Genomic DNA, 13,900 nt, shown 5'->3' on the forward strand with positions numbered 1-13,900 from the left:
GAACCAGTAGAGCAGCGGGGCTGGAATAGTCTTATGCGGCCCGGGTGGCACAAAATTGGAATATGCACTACGCTTTGAGTTCGCGGCATCCAACAACGAGGCAGAGTACGAGGCACTGATAGCCGAGTTGAACCTAGCGCAGAAGGTAAGAGCAAAGCACGTAGTCATCTGTAGCGATTCCCAGCTCGTGGTCAACCAGGTTACGGGCGAGTACGAAGCACGCGAGCTTCTCCATGATCGCATACTTAGCGAAAGTAAAAGAGGCCTTGCTCAACTTCCAGTCACACTTCATCAGGCAAATCCCGAGGTCAAAGAACACTGAGGCCGACGCTCTGTCCCGGTTAGCCAACACGAGTCACAACACCATGAGAACCGTGTACATAGAGGACTTACCTCGGCCTAGCATTCTCGGTGGGGCAGAGGAGGTCGCTCCCGTCCTTGAAGCAAAGCCGAGCTGGATTGACCCACTCGCGAGCTTCTTGCTAGATGGAACCCTCCTTGCGGACCGCAATGTAGCCAAGAGGGTGCAGCGCCAGGCAGCCAAATACGTCATAATAGACGAACGGTTGTACCGACGGTCCTACACGCTCCCCTACTTGTGTTGCCTGCGACCTGCCGAAGCCGAGCTTGTACTCTGCGACACTCATGAAGGTCTGTGCGGCGGACACCTGGGGGGCAGAGCACTCGCCCAAAAGGCACTTCGACAAGGATACTACTGGCCAACGATGAAGGCAGAAACCGTCGAGCTCGTCAGAAAATGCGACAAGTGTCAGAAGCACACCAATATCCACCATCAGCCTGCTTCTGACCTCAAATACCTCACCATCCCATGGCCCTTTGCGCAATGGGGCATCGACCTCCTAGGGCCATTCCCGCCAGCAACAAGTGGGAGAAAGTTCCTAGTAGTGGCAGTAGATTACTTCACAAAGTGGATAGAAGCTGAACCTCTGGCAATAGTTACAGCCCGAAACATACAGAACTTCTTTTGGAAGAACATAGTATGTCGCTTCGGGCTACCTCGGGTACTAATCTCTGACAACGACAACCAGTTCGAGGATATTAAGTTCCAAGAATGGTGCTAGAATATGGGAATTCATCAGAACTTCACATCAGTTGCGCACCCGCAGGCAAACGGTCAAACAGAAGTAATGAACAGAGCCATCCTGCGCGGACTGAAAGCACGTCTAGACCAAGCTAAAGGGTTATGGGCGGATGAGCTACCAAGTGTTTTATGGGCTCACCGGACTACAGAAAAAACCACCACAGGAGAGACCCCCTTCAACCTCACCTACGACACTGAAGCGGTAATCCTAGCAGAAATCGAAGTACCTACACTGCGACTAGAAACATATGACGATCAGACAAACGAAGACAAGCTACGAACCAACCTCGACCTACTGGACAAGGTAAGAGACCTCGTGCACATCCGGACAGCGGCCTATCAACAGCAGGTAGCTCGGTACTACAACGCTAGAGTGAAAAAACGGAGCTTCCGAGTCGGCGACCTGGTTCTCCATAAGATTATGGTGCCCGAACCCGGCGTGGGCAAACTTGGACCAAATTGAGAAGGACCCTATAGAGTAAAGAGAGCGCTCGGGGGGGCATACGAGCTCGAAACCTTGGAAGGCAAACAAGAACCCCGAGCGTGGAACATCGTTAACTTAAGGCGATACTACCTATAGACCGCCAAGCAAAGTGGACGAAATCGCTACAAGAGCCTAAGGGCCAGGATGCCGAGCTAACAAGAGGAACCTCGACATAGGCAAGCAAAGAAAAGGGCATATTATCAATTCGGCAAAATATCAGTCAAAAGACTAAAGCGAAGCAGACACAAGTATTAAACACCGAAACAGGTCGCGTGAGTGCAATAATTCGGGCAAGAAACAAATCGAGCATATTATCAGTTCGGGAAAAAGAACAACACTTAACCAAAAAGATTGTCTATTCCATTGCAAGAAAAGGAAGAGTACATAAAAAAAAAAATTTACAAGCCTGGAGCTACTTCTTCCTCGTCAGAAGGCACTTCAACGACACCCGAAGGTCTTGCCTCGCCCTCGGAATCCAGCTCGCCATCAGTGCGTTGGCTATCTCCTGAGTTATACGCGAAGTGGATATGGCAATAATATCGAGATTGGGGTACGTGTTCTGGATCATCCACCGGCTCAATTTGAATCCCCTTCTGTAAGAATCCACCATCAGGTCGTCAAAGCGCGGCGAGGCGATGTAGTCATCAATGGCCTTCTTCTTGGCATCTTCGATACCTTGGGAAAATATCTACGTTTTCTCCCTTATGTCCTCTTGAAGATATTCGACATGATGTTGCAGGTCTAGCCTCAGGTCCACCATATGCTTCACGACCACCCCCATGGCCTCAGCATCCCTCTGAGACATCGCCTGCTTGGCCATAGCAATGCAAGCAGCCTCTTCGACAGCATGAGTGGCCGCCTCAGCAGCTCGGGTATTCGCCTCAGCGACACGAAAAGCCTCTTCGGCAGCTCGCGCCTGCCTCGAGCTCCTCTCCACCTGGGCCGCTAAGGCGTGAATAGAAGAGTTCACCTACCAAAAGGAACAAGTGATTAACGACAACAAGAAGTATGAAAACAAAGAGGACCGACAAGAAATTTGACTCACCACCATAGCATGAGTTACGGCACGACAGGCGATCTGGTTCAAGGGATGATCGGTCCACGCCGCGATCTCCTCGGGGAAAGTGGCCTCCCTACTCTTCTGAAGAGCGTAGTTTGGCGACAGCACGCTCCTGAACTCCCCTTGAGCTCCCGAGCCCGAGGGCCCAGCTCGCGTATGAGCGGACCTAGAGTAAGCAGGAGCACTAGAGTAGGTGGGAGCACCCGTGTGAGTGGTCTCGGCGTAAGGGGCCCCTACTGCTTCCTACATTGAAGGAGCCACCTCGGGCTCCCTGGGCGGATCCTCCGACGTGTGGTTTGGAACTTGAGGCTCCTCATCCTGGGGCAGCTCGGTATGAGTTCGCTTGGCGACCTGCTTCCTCCTCTTCATGCCTTGGAACAAGCACCCCCCACGAGTCCTCTCCGAGTCCATCACACCTGCAGAAAAGAGTTCGACATCAGAAAAAATGAAGGAACAAAGCGAACAAGAAACCTTTGAGCAAGGAACTTACCCGAACTCAGGCCAGCCGCAATAAGCTTGGCCTTCGTTAGGTACTGATGGCATTTTAACCATTGCCGTGCCCATTGCCGGAGGCCCTTCACCGTCTCTTTATCGAGAGTGACACCAGAATCAGGGGCGGCCTCTCCCCACCCGGTCTGAAAAGGCCACCTTTGTGCACTTCGCACCCCGAAGTAATCTCGCTTCCTCGTCGGGACCTTGTTGGGAAGTTCGTGCAGAAGCTTAAAACCCGGGCGAGGAGACAGGTAATACGCCCGCCTTCCCCCGGGAAGAGAACCCGCTTGTTTCTTGAGCATTAAAATGGAGGAGAATATCTCCAAGTCTAAAGGGAAGCCCTATTCGCAAAAAAGGGAGGCTGTCCCCACCAAGTTCCGAATAGAGGTCGGATGAAGCTGGCCAACGGTAATGCTGAAGTGGTTTATGACCTCGACGAGAAGGGGGTGGAAGGGCAATCGCAGCCCCGCAGCGAGCTGCTCCCGAAATATCACGATCTCATCAGGACCATGTTCCCAAGGGAAGCTACCCGAAGGCATGAAATAGGCGTACCCCCTAGGCAAATTGTAAGAGATAATAAGAGATTGGAGCCCCTCAGGCGTCATGGTCGAAGGACCAAACCTATCTAGCATCCGACCTCGACGAGACATAGACGCCAAATTGCCCGAAGCGGCTCAGCCTACTAGTTCGAAGTCGTCCTCAAGTTCGTAGAACCTACATCAGACCTACTTGAAGAATCGTCTGAGCTATCCAAGCTAGACATCGAGGAGAAAAGGTGGATTCAGGAAAGTACTCACCCGAAAAATGTTTTGAAGGCTCCGGAAACTGAAACAAGCAAGAAAACCTTGGAGGTGAAATAACAAGCCTAGACGCGAACTGAAAGGCATGGACGCGAGCTCAAGAAGCAAATCGTAGAAGTGACAAATCGACTGGGGTCCCCTACTATTTATAGCCACAGTAACCAAGAACCAATAGTGCAGATCAAAGCCAATCCGACGGCCCGCATTTGCGCTGACTGCACGTCCCTTGAGACCGAGACGTGATTGGCGCACTCTTTCCGAAATTGACGAAACGTCAGTGCACGTCTTTCTGAAACTGACGATGCGCCGGCACACGTCTTTCTGAAACAGACAATGCACCGCGCACGTCTTTCTGTAACTGACAACTGCCAGCGCATGTCTCCTCGCCTTCCAAACGGTAGTGGCGCGCTTTTTTCAAAATTAAAAGACCCGCTGTCACGTCTCCCAGCGGCGTGCTTTTTTGAAATTTGAAATAAGCGCGTGCCGCCACGTCTGTCAGCATTTGTAAGCAGGTAGGCACATCTCCAGAAAACTGAAGAACCCTGACAAAGCACCTCGCGCTATCAAGATCCGAAATCCGGGACAAATCCACCTACCACCTCGCAAAACTCCCTATGGCAGTTCGGAACACACATCACCGAACTGGCCTGCCTTATAGCAGTCCAGGACACACCTCACCGAACTGGCCTGCCTTATAGCAGTTCGGGACACCTCACCGGACTACCCTACCTTAGAGCAGTTCGGGACACACCTCAGCGAACTGGCCTGCCTTATAGCAGTTCGGGACACACCTCACCGAACTGGCATGCCTTATAGCAGTTTGGGACTCACCTCACCAAGCTAGCCTACACTATGGCAATACAGGACATACCTCCGAACTCAAGACTTCACCTCGCTCACCACTCCAGAACTTCGCCTCCAGGATGCCAAACCGAACAAACCGTACCATGCCTGACACCGAGGAAGTTCGTACCCAGGGGCGGAGCACCTGACTGACTTGGGATCTGACGCTTGACGGCCGCACTTCAAACGGCCACTTGCCACTGCCATCTCCAGTTACAGAGACGGCTACGACAAGGAGCAGTGGCGGTTTTGTCCCAGCAGAAAGGATAACACCCGAACTGGCATAAACAAAGATAATCATACCCGACCTGACAGAGGCCTCGGAGTGAGTGCGCGAAGTGTCTTTACTTTGCTTTTGAGAGAATACTAACTTGAGCTTCGGAGTTATCTCACTGGGCTCCCCCTGGAGTTCCCTCATCTTCTCCGTTTCAGGCTCCCCATTGCTCCAGTCAGAGGCAAAATCGTTGACAGGTAAGACCGGCCGGATTGTGCTCCATCAGTAACCAAAATAGAGAAGAGGAAAGGATTATTTACTGAGTTAACTATTGTCTTAAAGTCTTACAGTAGACTTCTGGTCAAACCAAGATTGTAGTCAGAGATATCAATATCCCATAGATCTTTCACCTTGGAAATGAACCGATATAGTAACACCATGATGGAAGCAAACAAGTGTGGGTTGTTCTTTGAGATTCAGGTCTGACCTGGTAAGATCCGATTACATCAAACAGTGAAATGTTGGTTCTAAATCTATTAATCACTAATGGGTTCTAAATCTGGATGTTGTAGTTTGAAATGCTGAATAATTTTTACAAGGGCAAGAAATCTCTTGCAGATTGAGAACTTGTCTCAGTTATGGTCAAATGCATTTAGTGATTAACACCATCAGGGCCAAGAGTCAAGGAAAATCTGCAGTAGTAGAAATGTGGGCAGAGTTTTGAAGAACAAAGAAATAATAGCTCAAAGTGAGAAAAAAAAACAAACAAAATAAACCATAAATACGGAGATGAAAACAGAGCAGACAATCAAGAGAATACTTGATGATAAGGCTTTCTTTAATCAGTAATTCAGATTCTGTATTAATGATAGAGAGGTTTCAGAAAAAATACAATATACAGAAGTACAAGCCAAAAGGGAAAAAAAAACATAGCCAACTACATAGCCAGCTTCTACTCTTCACATGAGAATCCCCCACCCCCAAAGCCAAACCATTTGTGTTTATGTCTTCTAGAAGTAATGGCATTCTAGAAGAAACCCTAGCTTATACAATCACACCACTTTTAACTTTTTATGAACTTTGGTAATCATTATACCAACCACAATTATATGGCCAAATACATAGGCCAGCTTCTAGTCTCACATGAGAATTCCCCACCCGCAAAGCCAAACCATTGTATTTTTGTTTCCTAGAATTAATGGCATTCTAGAAGAAACCCTAACTTAATAAAATCACACCACTTTAACTTTTTATGTGCCTTGGTAATCATTTGTGCCAACCATAATTTCCTTTTTTTCCATCCAAATATCGTCATTTAACTATACATGGTAATGAGCTTAGGCTTGGATGTGGACTTCAGGTTGATGTTAGGGAGAATGCCAAAGAGTGTTGAATGTTATAACCATGGAATGACTTGGCTCTAGTTTTTTTCCCTTTCCTCATTTATTTTTTGTCATATAAATAAGCATTTGGGTGCATTAAGGGATTTTTTTTTTGGGGAGGTGGTTCACTTGAAAAACAATACCTACAAGAATCTATAGAAGAGTTTCAGTGTCCATTATCCGACATGTTTCTTTGCAGAGTAATCTATGAATTCACTTACCACATTAATCTCCTTTTCTTATGTGTCTTGCATTTAGGATTTCTACTTCTTTTTGGATGCATCTGGAATGCGCTAAAAAATGTAGCAGAAGTGGGGAAAAGTGAAAAATCATGTTGAGCTGCAGGAGTGGTGCTTTACTTTGAACTATTTGGGAGGAAAGGGCACAGGAATTGTCAAAGACAAAAACTAAACGAAGGAAGCTCTAATTGAAAGCATGTTTGTGAAGGTAGCTTAAAAGCCGTTATCCATTGTTGGTCTCAACGATTTGGCATCTTGGGAGGGGTGGACTAGATATAAACCTAATCTTTGGCTAAGTGGCTGCTCTCAGACTCAAATATGTGTTCTCATGCTTGTTGGCCTGAGATTTTACCATTGAACCAAGCAATGGCCCCTACTTTTGTAAATGTAGCTCATTACATGAAAACATTAAAAATGTTTCAGCCTTTCTCTATTAATGAATAACGATATAATCAGAAATCAGCATATAGTGCCAGACTTCTGGTCTGCAAGAATGATTACTATCAGGACCTGGTCTCCTCCAACCAGGAATGTAATTAAAATGAACTTTGATGGCTGCAGTTTGGGCAACCCAGGGATGACTGGATTGGTGGTGTCTTTAGGGATATGGAAGACAATGTCTTGGTGTGTTCAGGTCCCATTGTAGTTAGTAAATCCATTAGGGCAGGTTTGGTGTCTATGTGCAACATTTAAGGTTGGGGGAGTCATTACATTACACCAATATAGTGGTGGAAGGGGATTCTAAAATAGTATTAGGGTAGTGAAAGCAAAACAATGAAGCCCATGGTTATACATGAATGCAATGATGGAGATAAAAAGGTTGTCTGAAGAGATGAGTGTTGCATTCACACAGACACAGAGGTGAGGTAATGATAACTTATATGTTGGTGAGAGAATGCAGAGAAGTGAACAAAGAGATTCTCTTTATGGAGTAAAAGTGGTAATGCTAGCATCTAAGGGATGCACAGCACATCTGTACTTACACCATTCTTTCATTAATTAATAGATTGACCCTTTGCTGATTAAAAGCCATTAGGTTGCAGCAAACCAAAATTAATGCATTGTTCTCTTATTCTTTATCTCCCCCACCCTTTTCTCTCTACTTTATTGTTTTCATCATGTCTCCTCAAGTTGAATGGCCTAGAAGAGTACAAGCTAAAAAGGTAATGGGTTAAAGTATGGCACTAAACAGAGTGGAATGGTGAGACAATTCATGCAGCCAACTCCATATGGTTAGGAGTTGGACAAGGCTTAGTTGAATTGTGTAACTGTATGACTCTTATATTGTTCAAGTGGATTAAATTTCATTCTTGACAGGCTTTACTTAATACTGATACTTTGATCAACTTTTTTTTGTTGATAATTGACTGCAGTATACTTTCTTAATGCATACCAGTCTGTATTTAACTCAGTTGTGTATATTGATTGAATAATTCAATTTATTGTCTGCCGCACTAACATAATTCAGGAACATGATGCTACAGTTGTGACTGGGAGCAGAGAAGCTTCATGCTCATTGGTGATGGAAATCAGTGTAAAATTACCTGTGGGGACAACAGGAACATTTGGAACCATTCAGATTGTCATGTTTTTGGATGTAATGTGCATAGCAATGAACTTGGATCTTCTAAGAAAAGGAGGTTTGATCTTTATGAAATTTTCAAGAGCTTACCTGGTATAGAAAAGGAAGGCAAGGTTTATTCAACAAGAATAGAACCAGAAGATGCATCTCTTAGTTCAGGAATTTGGACTGTCTCAGATGATGTGTTGATTAATGTCTTAACTTCACTTGGACCAATGGATCTTGTCATGGTTGCTGCCACTTGCCGCCATCTAAGGTCCTTGGCTGTATCAATCATGCCATGTATGAAGCTCAAACTTTTCCCTCATCAGCAGGCAGCAGTCGAATGGATGTTAAAACGTGAACGCAATGCTGAAGAATTGGCCCATCCTTTCTATATGGATTTCTCAACTGAGGACGGATTCCATTTTTATGTAAATGCTGTTTCTGGTGAAATAGCAACTGGTATTGCTCCCACTATCAGAGATTTCCGTGGGGGTATGTTTTGTGATGAGCCAGGCTTAGGTAAGACTATAACTGCTCTTTCTCTTATTCTGAAGACACAAGGAACATTAGCAGATCCACCAGATGGAGTAGAAGTAACATGGTGTACACATAATCCTGACATGAGATGTGGTTACTATGAGCTTAGCTCTGGTGATTTGTTACCTGGTAAATTCATGTCATCATGGAGGAGGATTGTAGGCCAGAATGGACGAAGAGGACAAATCTGTGCTGATAAGTTTACTTCTGCAATGAGTTCAAACTTCTTACCAAAGAGAGCAAGATTAGTGCCCTCTGGTGATCATAAAGCAATAGTTACATCTTCAACAGATACACCTTCTTTACCAGCAACACGTGTTCTTCGATGCACGAGGAGTTTGAGTCATGTTAAGAGAAATCTTCTCGATCAATATGAAGGAGCATCAGGCTTTTCAAAAGATAGTAAAGCTAAAAAAGCTAGGAATAAAAGGAGACATAAATCAACTGGCTCAAGAAATGCCCCTCTGGAGAAGCAAGGGGTGCCATTGAAACGGCCAAATCTTTCCAAGATGCCTAGGGAGGCTACCAATGAGCTCTCTGAAAATAGTGAAACTTGGGTTCAGTGTGATGCTTGTCACAAGTGGCGAAAACTTTCAGACAAAAGTATCCCAGATGCTACTGCAGCATGGTTTTGTAGCATGAATACAGACCCATTACATCAGAGTTGTGCCATTCCAGAGGAATCTTGGGACTATAAACGGTCCATAACATACTTACCTGGGTTTTACACTAAAGGAACCTCAGGAGGAAAGGAACAAAATGTGTTGTTTTTTGCAAGTGTGCTTAAAGAGCATTATACATTGATAAATTCTGAGACAAAGAAGGCTTTAACTTGGTTGGGTAAACTTTCTCAGGACAAACTCTTGGAAATGGAAACAATTGGTTTGACACGTCCTGTCTTGGATACACGTATTGTTTCTGATGTTGATGCCAATGGATACCATAAAATATTTCAAGCATTTGGTCTGGTAAAGAGAGTTGAAAAGGGTACTGTTCGATGGTATTACCCATGCAAGCTTGTTAATTTGGCTTTTGATTTGGCAGCATTTCGAATTGCTCTAACTAAACCTTTAGATTTATTTAGGTTATATTTGTCAAGAGCAACTCTTATTGTTGTCCCTGCAAATCTAGTGGATCACTGGAAGACACAGATCCAAAAGCATGTCAAGCCAGGGCAGCTTCGTGTTTATGTCTGGACTGATCAAAAAAAGCCCAGTGCACACAATTTGGCATGGGACTATGATATTGTCATAACCACCTTTAATCGTTTAAGTGCTGAATGGGGCCCCCGTAAGAAGAGTGTATTAATGCAAGTTCACTGGCTTAGAGTAATGTTAGATGAAGGGCACACCCTTGGTTCAAGTCTTAACTTGACAAACAAGTTGCAAATGGCTGTCTCATTGACAGCTTCAAACCGGTGGATATTGACTGGAACGCCAACTCCAAATACACCCAACAGTCAAGTATCTCATCTTCAGCCAATGCTCAAGTTCCTTCATGAGGAAGCATATGGAGAAAATCAGAAGTCATGGGAAGCTGGCATTCTTAGGCCATTTGAGGCAGAAATGGAGGAAGGTCGTTCGCGCTTGCTGGATCTACTTCAAAGGTCCATGATTAGTGCCAGAAAGAAAGATCTGCAAACTATTCCTCCTTGCATCAAGAAAGTGACTTTTGTGGATTTCACTGAACAACATGCAAAAAGTTACAATGAATTGGTAGTCACTGTTCACCGCAATATTTTAATGGCTGACTGGAACGATCCTTCACATGTGGAGAGTCTCTTGAACCCAAAACAGTGGAAGTTCCGAAGCACCACAATCAGAAATGTGAGGCTATCATGTTGTGTGGCTGGACATATTAAGGTAACAAATGCTGGTGAGGATATTCAGGAAACCATGGATATTTTAGTTGAACAAGGTCTAGAACATGCATCTGAAGAGTATGCCATGATCAGACGTTATCTCTTTGATGGTGGTAACTGTTTCAGGTATCATTTGGCCTTTGAGATTTCATTTGGCATATCTATCTATGTCATGCCAAATTATAGCCAAGTTAATTATTTTTTTTGTATGTTTAGGTGTAAAGAGTGGTGTCGTTTACCTATTATCACGCCATGTAGGCATCTTCTATGCCTTGATTGTGTTGCAATGGATAGTGAAAGATGCACTTTTCCTGGTTGTGGATACTCTTATGAAATGCAGAGTCCTGAAATTTTAACCCGACCTGAAAACCCTAACCCAAAATGGCCTGTTCCTAAAGATCTTATTGAGTTGCAACCTTCTTACAAACAGGTAGGTTTATCTCTGAGGATCTATGAAGTTTCATCCATCCTTTGCTCTTTCTTTGTGGCTTTAATTGCTTTCACATTATTTTCTATGATATACAGGATGACTGGGATCCTGATTGGCATGCAACAACAAGCAGTAAAGTTGCTTATCTTGTTGAAAGGTTGAAAGATCTGCAAGAGGCCAATAGAAAGATAGGCTATTCCACAGATGAGGAGGATGTGAAGCTCTCTAATCCGCTTCTTTTTCTATCTCAGAAAAGACACTGGAATGTGTTCCTCAACCAAGAGGCCTGCAAGAAAACAAGTGTTGACTCTTACAAGTTACTTCCTGAGAAAGTGATAATATTTTCTCAGTTCCTTGAGCATATACATGTCATTGAACAGCAGGTAGCAATTATGTGAAATAGGTGCCTTTTTGCATCTGAACCCCTATGTTTTTGCTTGCTCATATCTATCCCCTTCTTCTCTATTTTATGTTTCTTTTATGTATATTACCTGGACTTGTTGCATCCATACATAGAAGACAAAAAAGGTGGTTATTACGTGGTAATGGTAAAATCTTGGGCTAACAAGTATGAGAATGCAGGTTTGAGTCTCAGAGCAGCCACTTCATAAAAAATGCCTAAGGTTAGGTCCATATCCAGTCTAGCCCTCCCAAGACCCCAGACAACTGGGACCAATATTGGGTAATGGATTTTGTACATATAAGACCAAAAAACCTATTTTCTTTAATTTAAGTAGTCAAGTAATCAAACTAATACAATCTTATTGGATATAAAGTAATAATGAATAACCATAGGTTATTTTGGTGATTCGAAATCTTGAGGTAAAGGCATGGTGATATAAGACAACTTTTCTTTCAAAAACATGTCACAGAAACTAAAATCAAAATGTAGAATTCAATAAGAATATTTTGGAAAGGTTAAAGTTTAGTCCTGCTTCATAATGCACAGTTTGACCCACTGGGGCTCTTTTTCTGTCCCTTTTTTCATAGCATTTTGGGCAGGGCTCCCTTCTGCCCTTAATACATTGATATAGTTCTATTTTATCTTTCATAAAAAAATGGTTAGCTTGTGTTTGGACTTTCCTAAGCTTTTATACTTTTTGAACCACAAGAACAGAAGCACCTTTGCAGAACAATGCTTTCATATGCTGCATGTTCAAGCATGTCAAATTTGCTGTTACACCTTTTAAGCTCAAAGCATCTTTTTTGTCCCTATGGATTTCAATTTTGCCGTTGTTGCTTCAAAATGACATTGAATCAGTTTTCCCTTATCAAGATGGGGTGGCAATTGGCAGCCTGGCCTAATGAAAGTCTTCTAATTTGCCAATCTTCCTCATCAGTTTTTAGGGCTTTGGTGAAGGTGGTAAACAAAATTGAGAAAATAATTATAAATCTCCTCTAAGATCCAGGGACAATTAAGGGTCACCTGCTAAAGCGGAAAGAGTTATGTAGAAGTAGATCTGATGCAGGTCTAGGATTACAAAGAGTCAAAGCCAAGAACACTGCTCTATTACAAAGACATAAAGACAAGGAAGGAATGGGGGGAGGGGGGGGGGTTTGCCTGGGCATACAAATTGGTGATAACCTAATTCTTTTATATTAGAAAGAACATTGCTCTGTTAGGCAAATGGCTTTGCAAGTTTCCAATTGAACCTAATTCCCTTTGGCATTTAGTAATCAAGGGCTAATACAACCTCCACCAAAATGGTTAGGACTTAGGATCAATAAACAAAGTCACATTGTGGTGCCCATTGGAAATTCGTTGGTGCCATTTATCTCTTATTCTTGCAAAATACCAAGAATGATCCAATTTTTTGGTAGGAAAATAAAATTTTGGGAAGATCTCAAGTGGGAGAGTGTCCTTTTTAGTTCTTGGTTCCCATGGCTATACACCATTTTCAGTTAGAAACACAAATTTCTTCAAAGGGTTTGTCTTGGGATATGGACTTAAAAAATGTGTTTTAGAGGTTCTGATTGTCAGGTATGAGTACCTTTATGAGAAGGGGTTTTAGAGATTCTGGTGCATCAAAGAATGGGGATGTGATAATCCGGCAGGCACCTTCAGGAACAGAAGGGTACTTATAAACAAGTCAAGGCTGTTTCATTTGCAATGACTAAAGGCATTAACTCATTTATAGTGGATTGGCCTCTAGTGCCTAGATATTTCAAAGAAATGAGAAATATAGATTTTGAAGCCAAGTGGGTGGACTAAGTAGGCATTGGTTGTTCCTTTTGCTATTCTTATTCTGCAACTTGCCTAGAAGGGTCTCTCATATGGATAGGATACGTATATCTCTCCTTTTTATACATATTTTATATTTATTAATAAAGCTACTTGGCAAGCTTGCCAGCCTAGTCCTGCGTTGGTATTGGGCTGGATCTGTACGTTAGGCTTGGAAGCTAGCCAGGTCACCCCAATGCCCCTTATATCCTACTGCAAAGCCGAGATTAGTTCTAAGGGAAGCTTATCAAATTGCAGCCTTAGAATTTGAACAATCAATGTAGTAATCTGTTGGCTTTCTTTATTTTTTGTCCCTGTTTGCAGCAATCAAAGGTTCTAAGGGAAGCTTATCCAACCACAGCCTTAGATTTTAAACCAAGGGTCAGGAAAAAATAACAGGGGGTTAGTTGGAATTCAAAAAAAAATATAAACAAATAAGGTGATTCACAGTTAGTAATTCATTGGGCAAAGCACCTTAAAGAAACACCATGGAAATACAGACATGCATTTAGAGAGATCGATATGATTGCTAAGAACTTGAATACAAGTTTCAGCTGGGTGACAAGAACTGCAAGCAGGGTAGCAGATACATTAGCTAAACAGGGAGTAAATAGGCAAAGTATTTTCTGGGCATACTTGCAATTGGGTACTGAGGGGTGTTGGGTTTT

The 13,900-nt window shown here is 43.6% G+C and overlaps 1 protein-coding gene across 2 annotated transcripts in view; it reads left to right on the forward strand.

Annotated features, from left to right (window-relative positions):
• Positions 1-13,900, forward strand: part of LOC148845171 (F-box protein At3g54460-like) — a 32,126-nt gene that overhangs the window by 6,859 nt on the left and 11,367 nt on the right. For both annotated transcript variants that reach the window (XR_016101679.1, XM_088952805.1), the window contains exons 2-4: positions 8,101-10,707; positions 10,798-11,011; positions 11,107-11,394. Coding sequence is in view for 1 of the 2 variants with exons in the window: in XM_088952805.1 (XP_088808931.1) it covers positions 8,101-10,707; positions 10,798-11,011; positions 11,107-11,394 (3,109 nt within the window). In the remaining variant the exon portion in view is untranslated. The remainder of the gene's footprint in view (positions 1-8,100; positions 10,708-10,797; positions 11,012-11,106; positions 11,395-13,900) is intronic.

This window comes from Nelumbo lutea, chromosome 7, assembly GCF_056320005.1.
Source record: "Nelumbo lutea isolate HS-2025 chromosome 7, American lotus-T2T, whole genome shotgun sequence".
Classification (NCBI taxonomy): Eukaryota; Viridiplantae; Streptophyta; class Magnoliopsida; order Proteales; family Nelumbonaceae; genus Nelumbo; species Nelumbo lutea.